We start from the raw sequence: 25519 nt of genomic DNA on the forward strand, positions 1-25519 counted from the left end.
GGGCATTTACCGCTCTCTAGAAATACCCTGGAGTTTTCTAACAAATGTATGCTCTCTCTCTCTCTCTCTCTCTCTCTCTCTCTCTCTCTCTCTCTCTCTCTCTCTCTCTCTCTCTCTCTCTCTCTCTCTCTCTCTCTACACAGGGTATCAGGCTCAAAGTTAAGGAATTCGACTCCCTCTTCACCTTCTATGATAAGGTACTTACAATCAATAACCATAAAGCAACTGCACTTACATGGCTTTATAAGTCATGTGGGTTTAAAACTGAGTAAAAGGGTCTCAAAAACTATTGGATGGATTGCCAACACGTGGTGCACACATTTTAATTACTTCGTTGTTTGCCAGAGAATCTTTGTAGCACCACCATCGGATCAAAATGGTCATTTCATCAGGACTTTATCCGGCAAAACTAAAGACATCAGCCTATGTAGTACTTTAAATGTTGTGCCAGTTAGCAAATGTTGGCATGCTATTATACTTAACTAAAATGAAAGGTTAACATTATATATGTTAGCATTTAGCTGCTAGTACAGTTCTAGATCAATTTGCTGTTCCACAATTACTATACTTTAGCACACTGTCTACACTGTTACTTGCGCAGTCAGTACAGTTTGACGGGGTGATGTTGTCTCAAAGCGCACACTTACCCAAAATAGCCATGGCTGATGTTAGCTAGGTAACATTCACATTATTGTTTGCACAACCAAATGATTGCAGACTGCTGAATTACACAATAAACATACTAAGGGCATATTTGCGACAACAGTAGCTTAAGTGGTTAAAAACCTACTTTTTGTATTTTCACTGAAGAAACCTTTGCAGCTTCTTCGGCCACCAGTTTGTGGTCCTCCTTTATCTGCACTCAAGCCATTTTGGCTTCATGCACCACTGAGCAACATTCATATGAATGAAAGCTGGCTTTCTTTATACATCCAGGCGGCCTACACTCAAGATTTTGACCGTTTTGAATACACCATCCGGGGCCTCATAGTGCACTTAATTTTGCAATACCTTTATGACCTCACTTCTACGCTAAATATAGTACAAAAGAACGTGAATTGAGACATGGTGTTAGTCTTCCTTCTACATAAAATACTTGTATTTCCTCTGTATAATTCAGACCTCTTGTTTGGTCTCTCTCTCCAGGATGGTAATGGGTATATTGACGAGCAGGAGTTGGATGGTCTGCTGAAGGACCTTTGTGACAAGAACAAAATGGTAATGAATAGTTATCTCATTGATTGATCAGTTCAGGTTACTTTTCTACTTGCCAAATATAGAGTTGAGATGGAGCAGCTGCCCGAAATGCCTTTGCACTGTACTGTATGTCTCTGCCATCCAAAGTACACTCTGTGCCCACTGATTGTGTTCGCGTTGTTCCCGTCAGGACGTGGACCCTTCAAAAGGACTCGTGGACTACAAGAGGAGCATTATGGCCTTGTCTGATGGAGGGAAGCTGTACCGCACTGAGCTGGAGATCCTCCTCTGCCAGGACTCCCCACTGTGAGCTCCCCCATTGCCTCCTGCTTCCTACCTCCTGGTGCATGTGTGACCCTTAACCTCGCTTCACCAGTTAGAGTGAAAACAAAAGTGCTCCTGAGAGAACACAGTGTACTGCTGGCCCTGCTATCTTAGCTTCATACCCCTCTTCAGTTTTCCTTTTAAAAAGATGCATTTCTATAGTAATATAGCCATAGCAATGACTAAAGGAATATTTTCTGTATTTATTTATTTGACTTCGTTTTTATTATGCATTTTTTTTACATTAATATAATATATATATGTTCTTCTCCCAATGAATTTTCTGTAGCATCGGTTTATTTGTATTTATATTATATAATCTTATTTAATGAGGCTTGTACTGTTCTATCAAATATACTACTGAGAGAATGAATAAATAAATAACATGACATCTCTTGTCCCAATTATTCATTTGCATTAAATAAACATACCCTCATCTAAACAATGTTCAGTTACACTTCAGCTATCTGAGGGATCATTTCATTAGCGCCACGACTGTGAAAGATTTGTTGTTGTTTTTATTCTCTGCGCTGTGCAAAAGGAAATAATTTCCAAGTGTTGTTCTGGTGAAGATTACAGCTCCGGTACAGATGCCCAGAGGAAGAGTGTCTTCTCCAAAGTGCTCCACCTTCACTTTCTAATCTCCTGGTAACAGAAAGTGTGATGTAGAAGAAGCTTGTGCTGCTCCATTTTTCATACAGGAGAGTCTCTGAGGCCTCTTCGGCACTTTGAGATGAAGCGAGGAGAGTGGGACAAGTTGAGGGTTCAGGAAAAACACAAATATATCAGGAGGATTGTCTCACTTTTTCTACCTTTAAACACATTGGCCAAGAGATAGTACAACAAAGATTAGCACATTTAAATAATTGAAATATGCATTTCTCTCATACCAGTGTTTGAATTTGAGCATCTACAGCTCAACAAGTTTTCTTTTTTATGATGCTGTTGTAGTTTCTTAAAAAATTAAACATTTTCTCTTTATGTGTTAGTAATGATAATAACAGCTTTATTTATATGGCACATTTAAAACGTACTGAAGGAGCAGACAGGATGCAAAGCATTATAAGAGCAGTGAGACAAACTGTAGGAGCCATTTTATGGGTGTTGTTGGTGTCTCAGTTTACTTTATTTATATGTATACTGCAATACTATTTTGGACACTTGGTGGCGGGAGTTAGCTGCACTGGGTGTATAAAAGGGGTCATACTAGGTCAGTGGTTCCCAAACGGTGTGCCGCGGCACACTGGTGTGCCGTGGGATTTTGTGACAACCATACGTTATTATTGCAATATACCAGGGTTGCCAACTTTGGGTACCTGGCTGGAGTAAGATTTTGATATCATGGGTTTAATTACACATATGCGCACTAAATGACTGCTATCGTGTCAGTAGCGGGACCTTAGCATAGATAGGCCTATATATGATATACAATATATACAAATACACAATATTGGACACAGACTATAAAGGGCACAACATTTCATTCACTAATGAAAGTCAAACACATGTTTGTTCCCACTGTTTTATTGTGTGCATAGGACTGTCGCGATAAACAATTCATTGACTTATCGTACGATAAATAAAAATAAACTCCATAACTTTTCTGACCTCGATAAATTTCCATTTACATGAGGATGTGACTAGCAGTTTGAAAGGATGTACTTGAATTATTATTATATATTATCATTATGTCAGTGGTCTAAAATGGTCATACAACGGTGCCGACAATATTATCGTTTATCGCAATCATTTCCGGGAAAATGTATCCAACAAAATTAATTATCGTGAGAGGCCTATACATGAAACACACAGACACAAACAAATCTACAGACTTACTCCAAACTGCCAAATATATTAATTAACGCACTCTCACTCTCATATACTCTTTGACTCTATTTTGGCCTAGTAGAACAAGCAGCAGACTTTTACTTTTTATCATTTCTACTGGATCTTAGATCTTCGCATGCGCAATACGGGTCGGGATTGACCAACCGGCTCCCACTGCTCTGCTGTCTGTTAACGTTGTTTAGAGTGGTGGGGGTGGGGCGGGAGCGTATCGACAGCTTGAGCAGCTGTCAACTCAACATTGTAAATAACCAACCAAAAACGATCGCCGGTTCATCTTGTTTTTGGCGTGAGAATAGTTTGGGCAGCGTGAGAGCGTGAGATTGAGAGTGAAAGCGTGTGTCACACGCCAGATGCGTGAGAGTTGGCAACTGTGAATATACAACTACACAAAAATAATTATTTTTAAATGTACTATATCAGTACTTTGTAGGTTTATATGTACGTAATCTGCGCGATTTGCGCGTCCACATCTCCACATGCATAAACATGGCTGTACAGCGATAACTTTCGAGGGGTGGAGGTATGCCCATTATTTTGAGTTCGTCCGAAGAATAGACAGGAATGTGACGGTGAGGTGCAAACTGTGTCCAGGCCAGAAGCTGTTATCCACTGCTGTAAACACCACGTCAAACCTCAACACACACCTGCAACGAACACATGCTAAGGTGAAGCTACCGCACACGCTATTTGTTGTTTGTTTATATCACGTCGTCTGTTCTTCTTCTCTGTCTTCCGGTTGTTGCCTGTTTTGAATGACAAATACATACTACCGCCGCCTGCTGGTAAGGAGAGTTATTGCCACTCACGCATGCGCAGTTCGTACGTGCTCGGCGAGTAAAGTAACGAGTAGAGAGTAACGAAGTAGTGTAATATATATATTTTTTTAAAGTAATATGTAATATATTACATTTTTTTTAGTAACGACCCCATCTCTGGAGTTGGCGTTCTCTACTCTGATTTACATGAAGAACAACAGGAGGTCACGGCTCGCTGTTGAACAGGACTTGCGAGTGGCCCTCTCCTCAGTGCCACCAAGGATTACAAAATTCTGCGCGCCCCGACAGGCACATGTATCTCACTAATTTGTAAGTCGGCAAAATATTTACAATAGCACATGTTTCAATGCTGATTGTTGAAATGTTACATTTATAATTTGTAGTTCAGGACCATGGACAATGCAGCTTCCTTGCATTGACAGTTCTCTGTGCTGAATTTCTGCTGAGTTTCCTTTGCCTCATTTTTAATTTTGTGACCTGTCTGGTTTAAATGAGTGTGTTGCTGCTTTGATGAAGCCTAATTTGATAAAGTTTCAAATTAATTTCTGAAATATTTCGTTAATAAATATTTCATGAGTAATATAGTTGTCTTTGTCACATTTTATTTGGCATTAGTAAATAATTATGCACATTTATAGATATTTTACATGATATGAATCAGAGGCGGATTTAGGATTGTAGGAGATCCGGGGCTTAGCCCAGGAGTCGTTGGGTTGGGGGGGGGGTGCAGGGGTACAGTGCTATTTTTTATAAGTGGGGGGTGGACCGAACATCCTTTAGGGGGGTCGTCGCCTCCTCTCGGGGGGTCCGGGGGCATGCTCCCCCTGGAAGATTTTTTTTTAAAGATTGAAGTTGAAAGCATCAATCTGGTGCACTTTGAGAGCAACATTAACCCTACCTTAATAACACCTTAAAGCGGACAAAAGGCACTGGAAAACACTCATTAACACCCTTTAATGAAGCAAACTAATGCCTTAACTCACTCAAATAGTCGTTTACTTATTAAGGTGAAACGAATGTGCGTAGAGTTTTAAAGGATGCGGATAGTCTCACTTTGATTCTGGCGCATTGCTTATCGTTTTATAGATCTATTCTCATCCACCATCTTTGTTTGTGACGTAAAGAGTGTAACGGCCCATCCACACAGCGGCGTGTGTTGACGCTTGCCGGCGGGGTCTGACACTCGACCAACAACCAATCACATGAATCTCCCGCCCCTGACACACAAGCAGCGGTTGTATTGGCTAGAGCTTGTACTGGCATATGATTCGATTGGCTGACGCTTCTGCCGAGGCGTCAAAAGTTGAGCATTGCTCAACTTTTGCAGCGAGCCACGCCAGCAACGCTCCGCATCGCTTCCCACGATGCAGTTCGGCTAAAAGTGACGTCACCCCATTCAAAGTGAATGGGCAGAAGCGTTGGAAGCTTCAACGCATGCCGCTGTGTGGACGGGCCGTAAGAGTCACGTTTCTGAATCGGACACTCTGAGTGGATGCAGTCACAGCCAATCGGAGTCTGATTCAGAGGGTTGCCTGTCAGTTCTGTTGTTATGTGTACTGAAATGAGAGCCGGTATAATTACACGCATGAAAACAAAATAAAAATTGGAATACGTTATTTTAGTGTCTTGAAAGTAGACTGAGTTATGAAGGGTTAACGTTACATCTTAGGATAATTTTTAGTCATGTTCTGTATACATACTAACATAAGGGTATACTTAGTGTGGTTACTCCATGTTTACTAGCTATAACATTAACGTTACATCACTCTTTTTCACTTCTTACTCAGTCAGCCAGAGTGCAGATATCACCATTAGATTAACAAACCTGAAACATCATCCATTTCTTGACTGCTGGTGATGACATTGTTGTCAGCTGCTGATACTGCTGCTGCTGATACTGCTGCTGCTGCAGCTTGTGGCCTGCTTCGATGACGATAACTTTCTAATATCCATAACTGTATATGCTATTAGCTTAAAACTCGTCAGGCACTAGGAAGGATCACTTCTTCTTCAGGGCAGGCTACGCAGTACGCAGGCTAATGTCCCACAGTGGCTGCCTCTCTGGTGGACTCCGGTACTGCACATTACTCCCGAGACGTTTTTTAAAAAAAACATCCGGGGCTTTTCAGAAAACATCCGGGGCTTGAGCCCAAGTAGCCAGTCCCTAGCGCCGCCACTGATATGAATGATAAGCATACAGTCTATGATGATAACACGTGTTATAAGGGCTATTTTGCACAATAGGTGTGCCTTGAGATTTTTATTTGTCCTTTGGTGTGCCTTGGGCACAAAAAGTTTGGGAACCACTGTACTAGGTGACCGGAGAGGACGAGGACACCGATTCCACCAGCCCGGCAGATACCACAACCTTTAACACAGCATAATTAAACCTTGGTATGTAAAGCTAAATAAACATCATTCTAAACTGCAGCAAAAGACCGGAAATCATCTGTTTGTGTCTGCGTCTGGATCACTCTAAACGCTCCTGTGAAGTAATGGCAAAGGATATAGGACATTGGAACATTTAAATTGCCATTGCACAAACAGTGAGGCCAAACAAAAGCAAGATGTTTTAATTAAAATGTGAGTAAAACTAAAAAAACACTTGGATAAAAGATTCAATGGTGATGATGAAAGACAAAACAGTACAATTAGAATACTTTTTTTTTTTTTTAAACAAGTCAATGAATACAAAGACAAAGTTATAAAGCAATGACAGCAGACAAAGGAAAAAAGACGATAAAGCAAGTCTAGCTATAAAAATGGGTTTTCCACATAGAAAAGAGAGTCAACCCCCCGTACTGCAGCATCACGGAACAGTCTACCTTCCATCAATTAATAATCAGCTATTTCATCTTTAATTAAACTCACTATCTTTAAAGCACAACCCTTCACACACCACCATCACTGCAAACACACACACGCAAACACACAGTGTACACTTCTTTCAGAAATGTGGGCATGCAGATATACAGAGAAACGCTGTTAAATGCTGACAACAAGAAAAAAAGTTATATCCGCTCTGATTCCTTCACACACATCAGTCCCTCTGACTGAGAGCAATGAGACACACGAGGGAAACAGACGAATGAGAGTCCTTCTGTGATTTACCATTTACTCACTGCGAACACACAAGCACACACACACACACACACACACACACACACACACACACACACACACACACACACACACACACACACACACACACACACACACACACACACACACACACACACACACACACAATTAAGTGTCTTATACATATTCTAAAAACTGACATTTAGCTGATTTTCTGGACTATACTTCATTTATATTTGCAAAGAAAAAATGTATAGTATCAGAACAGGTCTTCTCCTTTTTTGACATAAGTTTGGCAAAGTTACGTGCCAGGCAGGCTGTACTTGTGTGGTTTTCCTTCACCTCCTGTGTTTCTCTCTTCTCCCTGTCTTCTGCACAGCTAATCAGCAGCTGATCGGTATCTGCCTGTGCACCTGAGTCTGATGGCTGATTGGATCCTCTCACCCTCAGCTGGCCTATCAGCAGCCAGGGCCGACCATAAAGGAGGCAGCCAGGAAGTCTTCTCGCTCTCTCACTCTGGGCCTGCTGCTGATGAAGGAGCCTGCAGTGTTTAGCAACTCATTCTCTTTGTATTGTCTGACCTTTTTGAAAGTGTGTGTGTTGAGAGGTGGAGGAGTTAGGTAAGTCTGGGGTACCCTGTACATTTCTCACCACGTAGCTAACTAATGTTTAGACACACTAGGTTAGCGGATTGTTGCCACCCCTGTATATTGTTTTGTCAAAGTCTTTGTAGTTCAGTTAGTGAGGGTTTTTGTTTGAGTTTTTGTTTCAAAGGATAGATGTAGAGATAGGCCTGGTTTTGTTATGCTTGTTTCTTTTGTTTGGCACAATCCTTTGACTCCTCCTCCTCCTCACCAACAGAGTGTTTCAGTTATATGTCTGTTCGGTTCTGGGTTTACAAAATAAACCTTTGGTCAACTGTTACGCTGACTCTCTCAGTTGTATTGGTGGTATGTTATTGTCTCCAGGTCCCCTAGACCTTAGTGGGGACGTAACAGGCAATATCTCCTTAGAACCTCTGTTTCGAAATATAAAGTGACCCATGGTCTTTGGTAGCACTTTTTGGTTTGTGCCTGATGGCTCTTACAGCAAATACCCCCCAATGTACAATACATGTTAAAGAAGGCTGTTCAACCCTGAGTCAAGCTGTAAGATGTCAATCAGCGGTACAGTCATAACTCCCTCATCAGTTTTTATTCTTTCCCTGCTCCTTCATGTTACTGTAAAGCCTTCAGCTCTGCTTGATTCCCACTTCCTTCTTTATTAGATTCTGTCACCTGTTTCTTTCCACAACGTAGTTTAAAGCTAGGGAAGGCCATTTAATTTAAAAGCAATTTGTGTTGTGTTTATTGAGATTATATTTATACTCCCAAATCAATAGATTAGATGTCTATGGCTGTCACAAGCCTGTAAAACGCCTTTCAGAACAATTCATTTGGCCTGCATGAAATGATAGGATGACCCTAACCCTAACCCTAACTCTTTATCCCTCACCTTTAACACTGGGCTTTCAGCAAAGTACAGTTAGCTTACATTCACGCATTTCCTCTTAGCCACAGGGTTCATTTGGGACCATCAATAAATTACCATTTGAATGCCACAATATCATGGTATGTTTTATCTTATTTTCAATTTCTCCTTGTAAACTTGCATATATTAGTGAAAATCATGATGCAAGTATTTTAAATGTGTCTTATGTGGCACACAATTTTGATTACGAATGTATCACAAGTTGATTCTTTCAATAGTTTTCGTGTCAATTGACTCCAAACCATTCCAGTTATGACACGGGACAGAAAATACACCCCTTTTTATTGGATTTGAGTGTTTCTTACATTTCAATAAATATTGTTTTGAAAAATTCTGCAGTTTTTTTCATGTTTGTCAGACATTTTTCAAATTTGTTTCCATGTCATGTGACCCAATGACTCCAAAATAATGTAGCATTGTATTTCTACATCATGGGACAGACCTCTTTTATTTCATTTGAGTGTTTTTTCAATAGCTCCAATTTCATGTGAACCATTGTCTTTTGATTTGTATGCGTTTGCGCTGATGAATACACATCAGTGCCTTGATTCAAGATACTAGCAGTAGCAGTCTACTCTCAGGCAAGCTCAGAAATAATGTTTTGATCCATCCCATATAGTCCATGAGCTCCTACCAGATGGCAGATGATAAAGAGGAACCATAATGTAAAATCAACTGCTTTAAAAATTAATTTCAGCCTACCCCAATAAAAGCTGTAAATGATGTTGGTCAAGGGTTGTGCAAGTGATTGATGATATGATTAGGGGTTGTGCAATGTGTTGTTCTTTTCACTAGTTGTGAAATGTGTGCCATACATGTATTGGGATCTGTTTGAGTATACACTCTTTTGTTCCTAGGATTATTGTTTATTATAAGGCTATGGAGGCAGATAGCATTATATGATAAAACAATGTGTTATGTGAAACATTTAATTCCAAAACTAATTTCCCTATGGCAACAATAAACTATATAGATAGCGGATGAGATATGAGTTGATATTCGTATCACTGACCTCCGCCCCACACTCTTGTGGACTTGTCAAGCAGATGCTCATTGAGTGCTTCAATGTGTTATGTGGAAACTTTCAGGCTTAGATTTAGTTGGTTACTTTCAAAATCTAGCTAACCCTGGTCCCTCAAAAGTTGCCTTCCCCATCTCAAAGATAAAATGTTAAATGAATGAGATACAAAACCATACAGCATCACTGCCTGTTATTTGACATATAACCAAATAGGATAGTCCTTTATTAGTCCCACAGATCCACGCATTTTTGACAGTCTGAATGGATGAATTCATAATATTGCACATAATAAAAAATTATGAATAGACAAAAGCAGCTGTTTGGATCATTGCATGTGATCTCGGTGGCAAAAACAATTGTTTTATACCTATGCGTGAATGTGAGCTCTGTCTGACATTATGTTTTTTTTTTTTTTTTAAACATCCATATCTCCTCCTCACACTTGCAGTCTCACGTTCAAGCCAAGAGTGTGCCACTGCCAACACTCTGTCTCTCTGTTGTTGGTGCCAGTGAGTCTGTCTTGTTGCAGGAAAATGTTTCATGGACTTCCAGGCTCTTCTGTGTGATGATATTCCAGGTTGATGTTCATTCTGCAAACACGGAACAACTTGTATGACTCTGAAGTGACCGGCATCTTCACCACATGAAGCAGTATTACTCGTCCCTAAACATCAGGCAAAGATAAACTCACATGTTCAGCTCAGTGTTTGGAGTTTTTTTTTGTGGAGTGAGATGTAGAGGACGTATCCCTCTGGGGTGTTAAAGGTACCAGTGCTTGGTCAGGAAAAGTAAAACTGTGATGACGAGCTTTATGTTTTCTGCAGTTGTCCCTCAATCAAATAAATGATTTTGCAATGGATTAGGTTAAAAGTATCATTCCATTTTCCATTTTTGTAAGGCAACATATACTTAAATATCTAAATGTGGGATGTCATCGTGTAATTCGATAATGAATTCAGAAACTCAAAACATCCCCATGATGGCATATAAACATGCATGGAGCAGCTAAAAAGGCAGCTGCAGCTCAAATCATAATGTAATGTCTATTGTGTGACATCGCCCTCAAGTGGGCACATTCCTTAAGTGCAGGATGTAGACCTAAAGACTCTCTGTTCACTGCAGGTGGATAATTCAAAAAGTGATATGGATACAAGTTTTAGGATTAACAGCATCATGTTTATTTATTATTTTGTTTATTAAAAGAATGCCCAATAGCTGATGACATGGCAATGAACTAATCTCTCAGGGCTCCACATCTAACATAAAATACAAAACTTGAAAAATATTGATATACAACTTCAGTCATATTAAATTATATTCATAACATGTAACCTTAACTTTTGGGGGCTGGTTCTAAGCAGAGGTGGAAGAAGTACTCGAGACTATATTTTGTTCTTAAGTAAAGTACCATAGTGTAGGAAGACTCTGTTACAAGTAAAAGTCCAGCATTCATAATCTTACTATAGGAAAAGTAGAAAAGTATTAGCTTCAAAATATACTTAAATTAAATTACCAAAAGTAAAAGTATGCTACTCATTATCATAGGCGTCATTAGTGCTGGGGATGTCCCCACCACTTTTTTAAATGGCCAATTTAGTCCCCACTGCCTTTTTTAAAAGTAGCCTATATTATTTAAGTATTGATTTAGCTATTGATTATAAAATCACATTTTTAATCCAAATCTGCAAAGTAACTAAAGGTATTAATGTAGTGGAGTTCAAGTACACGATGTACCCCTAAACTGGGTATAAGTACAAAGTAGCAAACAATTGAAGTACACAAGTAACATTGAAGTACCTCAAAATATATAATAAGTACAGTACAAGTTAATCTACGTTACTGATCTGTTTTGCAACCTCAACGTGTATTTTTCAGATACAAACAACCATACTGGAAACCAATTATTAAAACAAATGTTTAATGGACTCATTCAGTTAAATAATAGCAGCAAAAAACTGCTTAAAGTGTACATGTTTTGTTTTATAATAATTGCCATGAGTGGAATACAAAGAAATACAAAAATAATAGAGGTTGACGCTCTGACGTTCTCATAGAACTTAATCATAGCCTGTTAAGACTTCACAGAGGCGGTATAGATCTGCAGTTCTGCTGGGTGCCTGCACGTGAGGGGGTGAAAGGGAACGAGTGTGCTGATAAATTAGCAAAAAGTGCACTACAGAAGGAAATAACATTACCAGTTTGACTTGGAAAAGGAGAAGGAAAAGCAGAAATTAAGAAAAAAGGGGATGGAGATCTGGCAGAAAAGGTGGGAGAAAGACCAGAAAGGCAACGAGTATCATAAAGTACAAAAAACAATTACAATTCATATTTATAAAGAAAGAAACAGAAGGGAGGAAATCATGATAGCAAGACTCAGACTGAATCACACAGCATTGAATAGTATGCTGATGTCATGGGGAAAAGTAACAGTGACAAGTGTAGGAACTGTGGAGTTAAAGAAATTGTGGAACATGTCTTGTTACATTGTAACATCTATAAAGCTGAAAGAGAACAACTAAAGGCTAAAGTTTTAGAGGCAGAGAGGGAATGGAGTGTGGTTGGTATTTTGGGAACAAAAGGAGAGGGAGTAAGAGCTACCAGAAAGTCACTGTTTACCTTCCTGAGGGAAACTGGGGTAGGAACAATAATTTAACATTAGGTCAGGAAAGATCATAGATTTTTATTTTAGTTTTATTTATTTCATGTTTTTTGTTGATTTATTTATTTGTATTGTTTGATTAGATCATAGGTTAAGAGATGGAATGGTATGATGATTCATACTCATGTACAGTAGGTGGCGGTATGCCCCTTTAAAGTTGTTTGCAATCCGCCAAAAACCGAGAGAAGAAGAAGAAGAGATGGAATGATATGATGATCCCTATTGTTTGTTTTTATGTTGTTTTTATGTTTCATGTGGAACTAAATTGATGCAGGTCTCCCTTGTAAAAGAGATCCGTGATCTCAAGGGACCTATCTGTCTAAATAAAGGTTTGAAATGAAATGAAATGATTCACACTCATGTACAGTAGGTGGCGGTATGCACCTTTAAAGTTGTTTGCAATCCGCCAAAAACCGAGAGAAGAAGAAGAAGTTGTGCTGCCTGCCCTTCACATCCGTCTACATCCTCTAAGGCTCTGCTCCCTGCCGCAGCTCAACCATGGCCCTGCTCAAGTCAAACAAGGTGATCTACTGTCTGGGGAACATTACTCCGTCCCTGGGGGTCCTGTCCACCCGCAACAGGTAAACCTCAATAACCCGTGAAAACGATCAGAGCCAGAGACATATAACACCCGTTGTCTGGGTGATCCCCTCTCACATTAGATTCACAGCTAGCATTAGCTTGAGCAGCAAACAGGTCGCTGTTCTAAGGTTAACGCCTCTGTCAGCCTTTAAAGTGCTGTATCTCCATCGCTCTGTGATTACTTCAGCTATACTAGCTTGCTAGCTTAGTGAACAGGGGTCACATGATTTTAATAGGCTCCGGTTTGCTGTCTTAGTTTGGCTCCTGTAGCGTTTAATGTGAATATGTATGTAAACGTTACAGGCTCCGGTTTCTTGACTCGATAGCCTCATATGTAGGCACACTTTGTGCTAGACTTCCTCTCCGATTACCTCTTATTTGACCTCAGAGAAACTTGGTGTTGCTTTTCGGTTTAGCTGGCTGCTGATGAAAGTCACGTTGGTTTGTGAGCGGTACAAGTTCCTGTTCAGAAGTCCCCCGGTGTATAGGCGAGAAAAACAAACTCATTTAGGCTTATTTATTTATAATATAACTTAATTATATTAATATTGTATGCTTTTTTTGCGTTGGTTCTGTTTAAAAGTCCAAAAATATAGGGATTTACACGATCGCGATGCCCTTAGCTGTCAAATCCCACGCACGGTTTGAGCTAAGCGACTTGTCGTAGTTGGAGAAATTGTGCAAGCTGATTGGCTGTCCTATCCCGCCTATGATCCCTGATTGGTCAATTCCCTGCGATGAAACTGTAGAAGTCACCGATGTCCTTTCAGTGTCTGCTTGGAGGGCAAACCGATTTCTTTATGCTTCAATGGTGCAACTCGCATGATATATTTCACATATAGCTTTTGTAAATGTACACAGTTTAATCGGGCGTTTTGTACATGTCTTGTACAGCTTCTACTCTTTTATCCCAAAGTGTAACCGGTTTTGCTAGCTAGTGCTATCATATTTCTGTCTGTGGGTGTTTTTAAAGGTTTTTTCTCATCCTGTCATCTCATGCTCAAGCACACCAAATAATACATACATGTCAATAGGCTTTTCCCCTTTCCACCACCATTACTTTACGGTTTTTTTTCTATGTTTGGCCTTAACATTACATAATATTGTTTGAATATGGATCCCCATTTAAGATCATAAATCCAATTCTGTAACATCTCAGAAAGGCAATTGATCTGTTGATCAGGGATAACCTCAGTCAATTGATGTTTATAAAGCTCAAAGCTGTTCAAAGGTCCTGTGTGCACACTTCAGTTTTTCCTGAAATGAATACCTCCCCTGTTTGCACTTAATGTTTAAAAGTATAACGCATATAGGCTTAATAATAGCATTTACAATAAAACAACACTATAAAATTCAATGAAAGTAATATCTCTGAAATTCTGAGCATTGTAAGCTTCAACAAGGTCACTACTGCATACTATTCGTTGATTCAACTTGTTTGTCAGGTAACTGAAGTTACTGTCAAATAAACCAGTGTGATCTTTTGTTTGGGGTTAGGAGACTCTTGCCCTTTGCAACATGTTCCGACCTAAATTTAGCTGCAAAGTTTAGTTGGCTTACAAAGTAATGTGGGCAGCAATGCAGTAAAGGTCACACATGCAATACCCTCATGTATCAAGCTTATGTGAATGTTGCTAATTATGCATCTAAAGTATGGTTCTACTCTTCAACAAGAGTTGACAAACCCAGATTTATTTCAAATACCTCTTATTTTCCCCAGACAGAATGAGAATGTTGAAGAACCCTGGTCAAATTCATAAGGTTACAGTTAATACAAGTATTATATTATTAGCGATCCTTTATGGCATAAAAGCCAAACATCCAATAGCAATTAAATCGATAGAACTTAATGTGAATTATCATACCTTTTTTTTATGGATTTGATTTGGTATGTTGTACGTAACAAGTCTAAACTGTTATGCAGCCTGCACCACTGTCATGTGCATAATGAGCTGCAGACTGTCAGTCTGAGGTCAGAGGGCATGGGCTTTTACATCTGATATGCCGCTTACTGAGCTGTCTTTAATTCTGATTTACTTTCTCCTCTCTCATCTGGTTTGTTCATAGTCAGGAGTATTTCGTAGCTAAAGAATAATATAAGTAAAACTGGTTGGAAATGCAAAACAATTAACAAGCAATTGGCTATATGATGGAACAATTTGAAAAAGCATTGCAAATATTGCCAAGCACGTAGGAAAGGTAACAAAAACTGTTAATAAATCAGCATCCTTGTTTGTCTTTTTATTTGATTAAATTGTATTTACATTTCTCTCACTATAAGGTGCCTTATTGGGTGTTAATAATGGTAGGAATATTAGTGAGAGAGATTATCTTTGTATGTAAGTACTGTATTAACTGTTAGTCTAGTATTTGGACTCTGGACCCTCTGAATGGATTCAAATGTTTGTTTGGTGAAAGTTGTGTCCACTGACCCTGTGTCGTTCATGCGTCTCTACGTCAGTGTGGTATCCTCAGGTCACATGAGGAGATAAGCTAAAGTATTAAGGTCTGCAGCATGTTATAGGAACATGGCTAATACGGCCTTCACATGAGTGTGACCTGTGTCACATTGGGCTGTACAAACTGAAGAAGCAGCTTATTTCATTATCTTGTAAAAATGCATTCATGTTCAAAGGAAAAAGCTGTTAATCAGAGCAGTGTGCACAGATAAACTCTTGACTTTCTTCCGTTTTTGCACATCACATTCACAACACTATTCATCTGATTTGCAGCTCATGGTGGGGTGGATTGCAGATGGGCCCCCCCGATCCCATCCTGGGGGTCAGCGAGGCCTTCAAGAAGGACAGCAACCCCAAGAAGATGAACCTGGGAGTGGGAGCCTACAGGGACGACCAGGGCAAGCCCTTTGTGCTCAGCTGTGTCCGCAAGGTATGACTGTCACCAAGCCTGCCAGTGAATCAGCTAATGCTACATTACACACCCAAACACAGTGATATATGTATTTTTCAATACAATTCAATGGATTCTATTTCCTTTTATAAAGTCTTATGTTAGAATAGTGAACTAAAAGAGAGCCGCGTTGCTCAGATATTCAGGGAGAAGGATGGTTTAGATTTTCACGGATGTTTGAAGAGTTAAAGGTCGGTCCGGCTCGGTGTCTTTTTCATTGGTGAATTGTTGTTTTGTCATGCTGAGTTTAGCAGCTGTTGCAACTTTAAGAATCACTTTAGTATTCAATAGAGGCTTCTCCATACTCTAATTTCCCCTCCTCGACTCCTATCCTCGAGACTTAGTCCCGCCCACAGGAGATGCGAGCGGAGGACTCGAGGAGGGGAACCGAGGAAAGAGGAGGGGAAGCAGCAGGCGGTTAGAGAAATGAGAACTCCTCTCCTCTGAGCGGTCATTTTAAAGAGACGCCCATTAATGATGACAGGAGGCACAGCAGCCTGATGGACAGATGTGTTCATGACGACTTATATATTTACTTTTAATTCACTGACAGTGCGGTATAATGAGACAATAACAGGCTACAGATGCGGACATATATTTATATTAGGGCCGGGACTTTAACGCGTTAATTAAGATTAATTAATTACACAAAAATTAACGCGTTAAAAAAATTAACGCATTTTAATCGCACTTATTTTTGCACCGCGGAACGTTTCTCACTGGATGAGTTTCAGGCGTACCGATTATACTGGAGCACCAACTAACGTTCATGACTTCAGACAACAACAAACCACAGTGAACAACAGTGGGAAATGTTGTTTTAAAAACGGACGGATGGAAGACTCGATAAGAGCACGGTTGTGTGCAAATTATGCAATAGGAATTCGCATATCACCGCAGCACATCAAGCCTCAAGTATCACCTCAATGCAAAACATATAGCAGCTAGCGTGGAAGCTAGCGTGGACGTTAGCCTCTTTTATCGCGTTCACACCAAAAAGAGCTGGTACTAAAATTAGTTCATGAGAACCTTTTTACCCCCACGAAAGTCCCTGCTAGAGAGCAGAGAGCTGCTAGAGAGCAGGGACTTTCGTACGGCTCTCTTGTGAGAAAAGAGCTATATTTCTGATTGGCTGGGCGGATTGCAAACCACGCCCCGTAAAACTCCCAAAAAGTTTTGTGAAGCCGCCATTTTATTATCCTCGCATTAGCATTATTAGCATTAGCCCAGCGCAGAAACGCAGAGAGACTAACTTATGGCAACACAAAATAAAACATGGGAGCGGTGGAGATGAGGAGGTGTCGGCGTTCTGGCGATTTACTCGGAAGGCTTCAGTAGAAGCTGCTGGGACTCCCAGCAGCTTCTACTGAAGCCAGTCCCTAACTCCGAGGACTTTGGGTGGCAGTATACGCCGTGAAGTGGTTTGCGGCCTGCCAGTAAACCCAAAGCAGAAGAAGAAGAAGTGACGTCAGTGGCTTCATTTGCCTAATCCTCCCCCAGGTTCAAAGAGTTCTCATGAACTAAGTTCTCATGAACCTTTGTGGGAAAAGTACTGCGGTGTGAATGCGCCTAATGGTATACTAAAATCCATGTGAAAAAAATTGCTTCTCACTGTTCTCAGGTCAAATATTTATATGTGATTAAAAATGCGATTAATTTCGATTAATTAATTACAAAGCCTCTAATTAATTAGATTAATTTTTTTAATCGAGTCCCGGCCCTAATTTATATAAATATATACAATTTCAGAATCAAACAAGTATGAGAGGACTCACAATCAGAGACTGGATATATCCCCCCCCCCCCCCCCTCTCTCTGGTCGCTGAAATGGGGAATTGAAATTACGGGCCAAAAGTTGTATTTACAAGTATTAAAAGTAAACATAGGACACCAAACCAACTGAGACCCGTCTGTCCGTCGAATCTACGCACTGTACAACACACACACCTACACACTGTACCACACATCTACAGCTCCTAAAGCATAATCAGGCTACAGCCGTTGTGTATTTTATTACGTGAAGCACTAAATGGTCTTAGAAAAATATCGACTCTTTGTCTGTAGATATCTACTAAACTACAGCATACAAATACAGAGAGTAATGTAGCCTGTTATACTGAGTGATATATATTTTACACACTGCTCTGCTTTCTGCACGGACCTCACAGCTGTTCTTACTGTAAACAAAGCGTCACGATGAAAGCAGCTACTAAAATAATATCCAGGGGATGCATGCAGAGCTGTCATTGACTGAGATAAGTCCAGCCGTGCGTCATGACTCTTTGAAACATCTCTGTTCCCGGAAATGCATCCACGAAGGAGCCGTGGAGGACCCATCAGTGTCTCCTCGTTTAGAGCTCCTCCAGAGAGCCTCCTCGATGCTCGGTCCTCGAAGTGCATTTTGAGAAATTAGATGTCCTTAAAAATGGCGCGCTGAAATCCATTTCCGGGTCACTACCGGAGGACCGAGGAGGGGAAATTAGAGTATTGAGAAACCTCTCATGTGTTTTGGGTGAAACGCACATGTTAATAATCAGAAGAATTTCTGCCTTACTATCGTGAGAAAGATTGCGTGCATAATGTTTTTTACAAAATGTCCACAAAATCATGGATTTTTGATGTACAAAGAAGGGACTACCAGTCAAGGAATCTTTTTTTGCACATATTAATTTTGACTCTTTCCTTCCAGGCCGAGGCGATCATCTCATCCAAACAGATGGATAAGGAGTACCTTGGCATTGGTGGTTTGGGGGAGTTCACCAAGTCCTGTGCCCAACTTGCTTTTGGTAATGATGCTGAGGTCTTGAAAAGCGGCAGGGTAAGTTGAAATGCTAACCAAGGCAAATGTAATTAATTTAATTAATTTCAAAAAGTCAAAATCAGTGCAGCAAGTCTCTTTTCCCAACAGAACATCACTGTCCAGACCATCTCAGGAACTGGATCTCTGCGCATTGGAGGCAACTTTTTGGTGAGGTCTTTTTATATTGTTCATTAATACGTTTAAGGTGACACTGGATAACTGACCAGAATGTTATTTTATTCACAGTCTCGCTTCCATGGAGGTCCATGTGATGTGTATCTGCCCAAACCCTCCTGGGGAAACCACACACCCATCTTTAAAGACGCAGGCATGCAGCTCAAGGGGTACAGATACTACGACCCGTCCACCTGTGGCTTCGACTTCACAGGAGCTCTGGATGACATCTCTGTAAGATTTCAATGATAGATTAGCCAGGGGGGGGGGGGGGGGGGGATTTTACATAATATTATTCAGTAATCAACCAAGCCTTAGCATAGTCCCTAGGGAAAATACTTTGATTAATAGTTCAAGTTTGCATCTTTTAATATGCTCTGAATTAGGAAGTCCATTCAAAACACAACATCAGAGCATTTTTTTTTTAAGGTTGTTCTTGAAGAATTATTTTTCATTTAACAGCCATCAGAGGAAAAACAAGTTACGCTTTTTTCCCTATTTTCAGTTTGAACCATAATATTCTGTATCAATATTTGTCCGAATGAAGTCCTTGAGATGTATCAACGCGCTGTCAAGGGTACCCCAACTGAAGAAAACTAAACTCATGGAAAATAGAAAAGGACATGACACAAAAATGAAAAAACAAACAGTGACACGACAACCAACCTACAAACAAGCTAAAGAAAAAGACAAAAACATAAAAGGAAGGAACATTGATAGCATTACTGAAGGATACCTTATTGTTTATGATGGGAACATCTAACTCTTTTAAATAAGCAAAATGTTGGCAGCTGAGACTGAAAAAAAAGTCTCCACTATACGAGGTGTTGTAATTGACCAAAACTGTTTTATTATGTCACAGAAAATCCCAGAGCAGAGTGTGATCATGCTGCACGCGTGTGCCCACAACCCCACCGGTGTGGACCCCAAGCCTGAGCAGTGGAAGGAGATCTCTGACATTGTGAAGGTGAGTCTGCATCCTGTTGGCAAAGCTCTGTAAAACCTTTGCAAACACGTTATCTGAAAATCAGAAGGTCTTGACAGTTCAAAAGCCGAGATGATAAGCACTGTGTGATATCTAGCTGTAAATTATTATGAACTTGTTATCTCTCTTTCTTTCTTACCCTATAGAAAAGGAACCTGCTGGTGTTCTTCGACATGGCCTATCAGGGCTTCGCCAGCGGAGACATCGATCGTGATGCCTGGGCTGTGCGCTACTTCGTCGAGCAGGGCCACAACATCCTGCTGTCCCAGTCCTTCGCCAAGAACATGGGGCTCTATGGTCAGTCAGGGTTCACTATGGGCTCTTTAAAAAACAACAAAGACACACAGATAACACTACAGCAATGAGATATGTATCATTATGTAAGAACTCAAATTGGCATCAGTAATTTTCTGTTTGGTTCTGTTACCATTTTGGCCAAACGGCAGGATCTATTGAAAAGAGAGTTTAATTTAATTCAAATTCTTCTGTGAAGTTTTGAAAGTACCTGTTGGAGAATGGAAAATCTACATAGAGGTGAACTGAAGCTTGTGTTTACCGACACCCAGTGGTACAAAGTAGTTAGTGAAACATGATTTATTTAAATAGGCATTAAGACTTTCCAAAGACTGAATATATATATGTTGTATAATGTTAGACAGATTTGTCTCTTTTCCATATGGCCTAAAGCTGTCATGTAGTAAAAAGTCATTATGAATCGATTTTTTTGGACTTGGTTGGTTTCTTCACAAAAACAAGTCCTATTGACTTCACAGTGAAAATCATTTAGATAAAAAGACTGAAACAGTAATGACATGTTTCATATTATACAAACAGGGCAACATTTGTCTATTTTGGCATACTGTTCTGTGACTGTTGTTTGTAACCTCAAACCTAATTTATAAAATAAAACATTTATACAAAATACAATATACTGGTTGCAAACTTACAGCAAAAATAGCGATGTAGTGAGTCTATCATTATATTGTTCTTTTATATAAATGTAAGGTGTTATAGCCTTTTTGCCCTTTTATCGCGGCTCCTCGTGATTACTGAATTAAATCATCATTATTAGCCAATTAAATTAGTTGTGATATTTCTCTCACATGTTGGTCAGACTCACTGTAAACCGCTTTGTTTAACACTTAACATGCATGTTGATATTCGCAGGTGAGCGTGTGGGCGGCTTCACGGTGGTGTGTAAAGACGCAGAGGAGGCAAAGAGGGTCGAGTCTCAACTTAAGATCCTCATCAGACCCATTTACTCCAACCCACCCATGAACGGAGCCAGAATCGCAGCAACCATTCTCAACACACCCGATCTCTACTCAGTCTGGTATGTGCTTATAGATGCATATATACACAAGAGTTCCCGTTAGAATATTTTTTCGCCGGTCAACATGTCCGTTAAAGTTTAAATCTTCCGGACAAAATGAGAAAAGTGCCGGTCAAAGGTCTTCTTTGTTATTTATTGTGCTTTAAAACAAATTGATATGATTCGATATTAAACAAACTAATCATAGTAGATTAACTATTCAAAAGTGTACAGTAATTTATAATAACACGGGAATAATAAACGGAGCGCTCTCTCCCTCTCCTGTCAGCCCGTCAGTATCATGCAGCTCGCGGATCAATAATGAGTGACCCGACAGTAAAACTAAACTTATCTATAACTAGTTTAGGTAGTTTGAGAGGTAATTAAAATAACTACGTGTGATATTCTAACCTGAAGTGTGTGTTTTGTTCCGCTCACCGCTGCAGGTGATTATGCAGAGCTGCGTGTCGACTCGTCAGCAGCAGCTGATCTCTCTCTCCCGATTAGACTTTACTCGCGTTTATGTCCATATCGATCAGATCCAGCTAGTTCTAGCTAATGATATGACTACCTGCTTATTAAAAGACACCTAAACAATAAGCATCGCTATGCAACTGGGTGAGGCCACAAAGTATAGCGCAGCATTATGCATTTGTTTACATGCCCACCGGAACCCCGAGGCATTACCAACAGATCAACGCACAATCAACCCATACAGGACATCTCTTTCTCCATATTAAGTAGACATTAGAATGGACTATTCTTGTCTGTCACATAAGTGGCGCAAGTTGCGCAACTGATGCGGTATTGCGCTAAACGGAAATTATTTTGAACGGACACTTTGACCGGAGAAATTTAGATTTGCCGGTCTTCAGCATATTTTACCGGTCGTAGTACGGTAATTACCGGCTAACGGGAACTCTGATATACACGCCATATTATCTGAACCGAGTGTGTAGTTTGGATGTGTGTTAGAAAACACTTCAAGTCTCTGTCTTTCATATTCTGTTCATGATACATCCTAATATGTATTTCCTGATTTGATTTTGTTCATCCCAGGCTGGGTGAGGTCAAAGAAATGGCTGAGCGCATCATTAGGATGAGAGAAGAGCTGGCGGCCGGTCTGAAGAAGGAGGGCTCCTCCAAGAACTGGCAGCACGTCATCGATCAGATCGGGATGTTCTGCTTCACTGGACTCAAACCCGAACAGGTACACACATGCACATCTCGTTTGCTTTTGAGTGTTGATAATAAAGAAGGACAGAAACATTTCTTCATCATTTAAATGTACTTTATAAATTGCGGCCATACAACAAAAGCTAAGGAAAAGTTTCACAGTTTGGAAGAAAAAAAATCCAAATAAGTTTGACCAGTCTTCTCATCTAACTCTCTTACTGTATTTATTATATTGAAAAAGGGACTTCACACATTTCTCTTACATGATTATAAACTAGCATTTGTGTTCGACTGCCACAGCTGCTCTAATGTAGTCTAATTGTATCGTTTATCTGTTTTTTAAGGATCTTTTCTATTACAGTACTATAAATCTGTGGCATTATTTCTATCATAAGAGTTTGATTTATTTCTTAGATCATATTTTAATAACAATGGCTTTGAAAAGCTGTTATTTAAAAGGTGTGAAATACACTAATCACCTTGTAGTCAATGTTTAATTAAATTAAAAATATCTGTCCGTTTGCTTTTCTCACTTACAATATATGCAAACAGACATCAAGGGTTTCAATTAATTTACTGATATATTTATATTAATGTTTCTCAAATGACACCTTGATCATAGCAGCAACAAAGCGGCAAGTTAGAATCACGTTAGACCTCAATAATGAGCAATCACATCCCACTTTTGAGTGAAATCATTGAATAGGCTAACGGCTAAAAATAACTTCTAGGCCCTCAACAATAGTTTGGATGTTTGATGTCTGAGTGCTACTTTAAGGTCTTAAATGACATGTCCTTTAAACAGTCATTGGAACAGTTTCAGTCTTGGTATATTTGGATCACAAATGACACGAGCACCCACAACATATTAATATACAGACTTTAATATCTCGCGCCGTGTTCAACTTGTTCAAATCCAATTGAATGGACAGGGACTACTTTGTGTCCAGCGATAATTAATCACCCTGGTGTACAAAAATGCCAATGAGTTTTTCTTCTGTTCAGCCTCTACTTGCCCCTACTAGGTCATACATTTAAAAATATCAAAATATCTTAATACCATATAAATACCATAACTACGCAAAAATGATTTATGACTTCAATCTTATGAATTTGTTTAAATGTGTGCCTGCTATTCTGTTCAGATCTACTTTCACTCCAGTACCTTTTTTAAAGGTCGATCAGACATCTGTACAATGAAAGGACAAAGTGTAGTGGGGATATTTGATGCTAAATTACTGGCATGTGGATTTTGAGTTGAGTGTGTCCATTTATTTGTCCCGCAGGTTGCGCGCCTGACGAAAGAGTTTTCCGTGTACATGACCAAGGATGGCCGAATCTCCATGGCAGGCGTGACCTCTGGGAACGTGGGCTACCTGGCTCAGGGGATCCATGCCGTCACCAAGTAGAGTGGATCCTGCTGGCAGAGCTATGAAATCAAAGCAGCAGTGTGATCGAGGAGCTTAATGGTCACTTATTCTCTGTCTCCTCCATTCCACCTTTTAGAAAAGAGCACTATGTTTAGTTAGGCATTTTCTTGATCGGATTTCATCATGAGTTTAACTTGGAAACTGATGTCGAACACATTTCGATTTTTTGTTGATGGTTTACATTTCACTAAACTGGCTCCCCTGCTAAATTGTAACTGACATGTTTTCCCCCTGACGGATCATCTTTTCTTATTTATTATCTGGAATCAACTCTTGGCTGTGCATTAGTGTCCTCTACGTGTGCCGTTCATCTGCTTTTGGCCCACTCACAATAAAACATCCAGAATCTGGGTAATGTTAGACTGTGCACTATTGAGGTCTCTGTTTCTATGTGAAAGCCTGTAGAATATGTGAGTTTTTCTTCTGTCTTTGTTTTGTCTTAATTCTAATAGTGGCATTTTAGCACTTTATAAGTTGTAAGGCACTGTCAGCCAGATTAGGCTGATCTGTAATCGTCCATCTGAACTAATCAATCATCCAGTAATGTCCTCATTATCTGTCTTTGGAATTTTCCTTACCATCTCCCTTGTAATCGGTACTTTTCCAGAGGGTTTTGTGAGTTTTTATTTTGGTTTCAATAGTTGGTGGTAACAACAGTTTCTCAGTCAGTCCTTTTTCAACCCCTTAAATAAAAAAACAAGAACACAAGCCAGTTTTAATTTCAATCATGGAGGCTTTGTATTTGACACACATTTCTCTGTGTTAATAAAGATGAGGGGTGCGTTATGGGGTAAAGAAATATATTCATGCTGCTCATTCACATTATGGTGTACAGTGTATGAATCTGTTCATCTTGTTCATCAATGTTTTGCATTCTGTCAGAATATAATGGATCACTGGACATGTACCTTATTGAACAAACAATAAATGGTTATAGAGAAGTGATCTGTCCTAATGTGTGACTTTTAAAAAAATATAACATCTTGATCATCTCAGTTGATGGGTTTACATGTTCAACACATACACCGTACTAGGTATCCATTCAGATGTCTCCCTTCTTAACAATGTCCTGTGTAATAAGAATGTGTTAGTTTTCGTCCTCTTGTTTGTCACTGTAAGGTGTTCGAAAGATTATATATTGATTACAGTGGAGTACTAAGGTTCCTCTGATATTGAACTGTAGGCCCCTTAAACTTTGACACGTTTCCCGTTGTCAGTTGTTGTCCTTATGTCTTTTAAAACAGAAAAATACGTGATGTTTACTTACAAATTATTACAAAAGACTCACTGTAATCTTATTGCGACCCTGCATATTTGTTGTGTTTAGAACTATGCTTATACTAAAAATGGGTATCCCACATAAAATTTGATATTTATTGTATTTTAATGTTTAGATTATATGCTATGGATTTATAGGATATAATTTAGATGTCTTTAATGGCTAAAGAATAGGGAACAACTATGTTTGATAGGCTTTAACAATGTGATTCATCTAGCTTTATCCCACAAGTCACTGATAAAAATGTGAGTATTGTGTGTGTATGGGTTAGTTAGCATTTAATTAACCAATTACGTTAAAACTCCAAGTGAAATGTGATATTCATAAAAAGATTACACTTTAAATGGAAAATAAGTCAAAGAGAACTACAATACCCACAATTCTTAACGTGATGCAGTGTCACGTGTTCCTCTGCATTCTACGGGCAGCAAAACA

General features: G+C 39.6%; 1 protein-coding gene, 1 long non-coding RNA gene and 1 pseudogene across 2 annotated transcripts; all 3 read left to right on the forward strand.

The window, feature by feature from the left end:
• Positions 1-1910, forward strand: part of LOC117533317 — a 12045-nt pseudogene extending 10135 nt beyond the window's left edge.
• Positions 1911-6304: 4394 nt separating this feature from the next.
• LOC117533337 lies at positions 6305-8150 on the forward strand. The gene is made up of 2 exons (XR_004567045.1): positions 6305-6539; positions 7606-8150. It is a non-coding gene; the product is annotated as an uncharacterized LOC117533337 (long non-coding RNA).
• A 4681-nt stretch (positions 8151-12831) lies between these two features.
• LOC117533335 (aspartate aminotransferase, mitochondrial-like) lies at positions 12832-24750 on the forward strand. The gene is made up of 10 exons (XM_034197032.1): positions 12832-13017; positions 15751-15907; positions 18618-18746; positions 18837-18896; positions 18975-19136; positions 19765-19869; positions 20034-20184; positions 21055-21220; positions 22259-22409; positions 23662-24750. Exons 1-10 carry the CDS (start codon positions 12935-12937, stop codon positions 23782-23784), a joined length of 1287 nt encoding a protein of 428 aa, XP_034052923.1. The 5' UTR covers positions 12832-12934; the 3' UTR covers positions 23785-24750.
• The last annotated feature ends 769 nt before the right edge of the window (positions 24751-25519 follow it).

This window comes from Gymnodraco acuticeps, unplaced genomic scaffold (assembly GCF_902827175.1).
Source record: "Gymnodraco acuticeps unplaced genomic scaffold, fGymAcu1.1, whole genome shotgun sequence".
Lineage (NCBI taxonomy): Eukaryota > Metazoa > Chordata > Actinopteri > Perciformes > Bathydraconidae > Gymnodraco > Gymnodraco acuticeps.

Bases quoted from the DNA above. Each gene is read 5' to 3' on its own strand.
- LOC117533335 (XM_034197032.1), top strand. From the start codon at position 12,935: ATGGCCCTGCTCAAGTCAAACAAGGTGATCTACTGTCTGGGGAACATT. The intron at 19,870-20,033 runs GTGAGTCTGCAT...CTTACCCTATAG, and splicing joins AGATCTCTGACATTGTGAAG to AAAAGGAACCTGCTGGTGTT. The intron at 20,185-21,054 runs GTCAGTCAGGGT...TGATATTCGCAG, and splicing joins CAAGAACATGGGGCTCTATG to GTGAGCGTGTGGGCGGCTTC.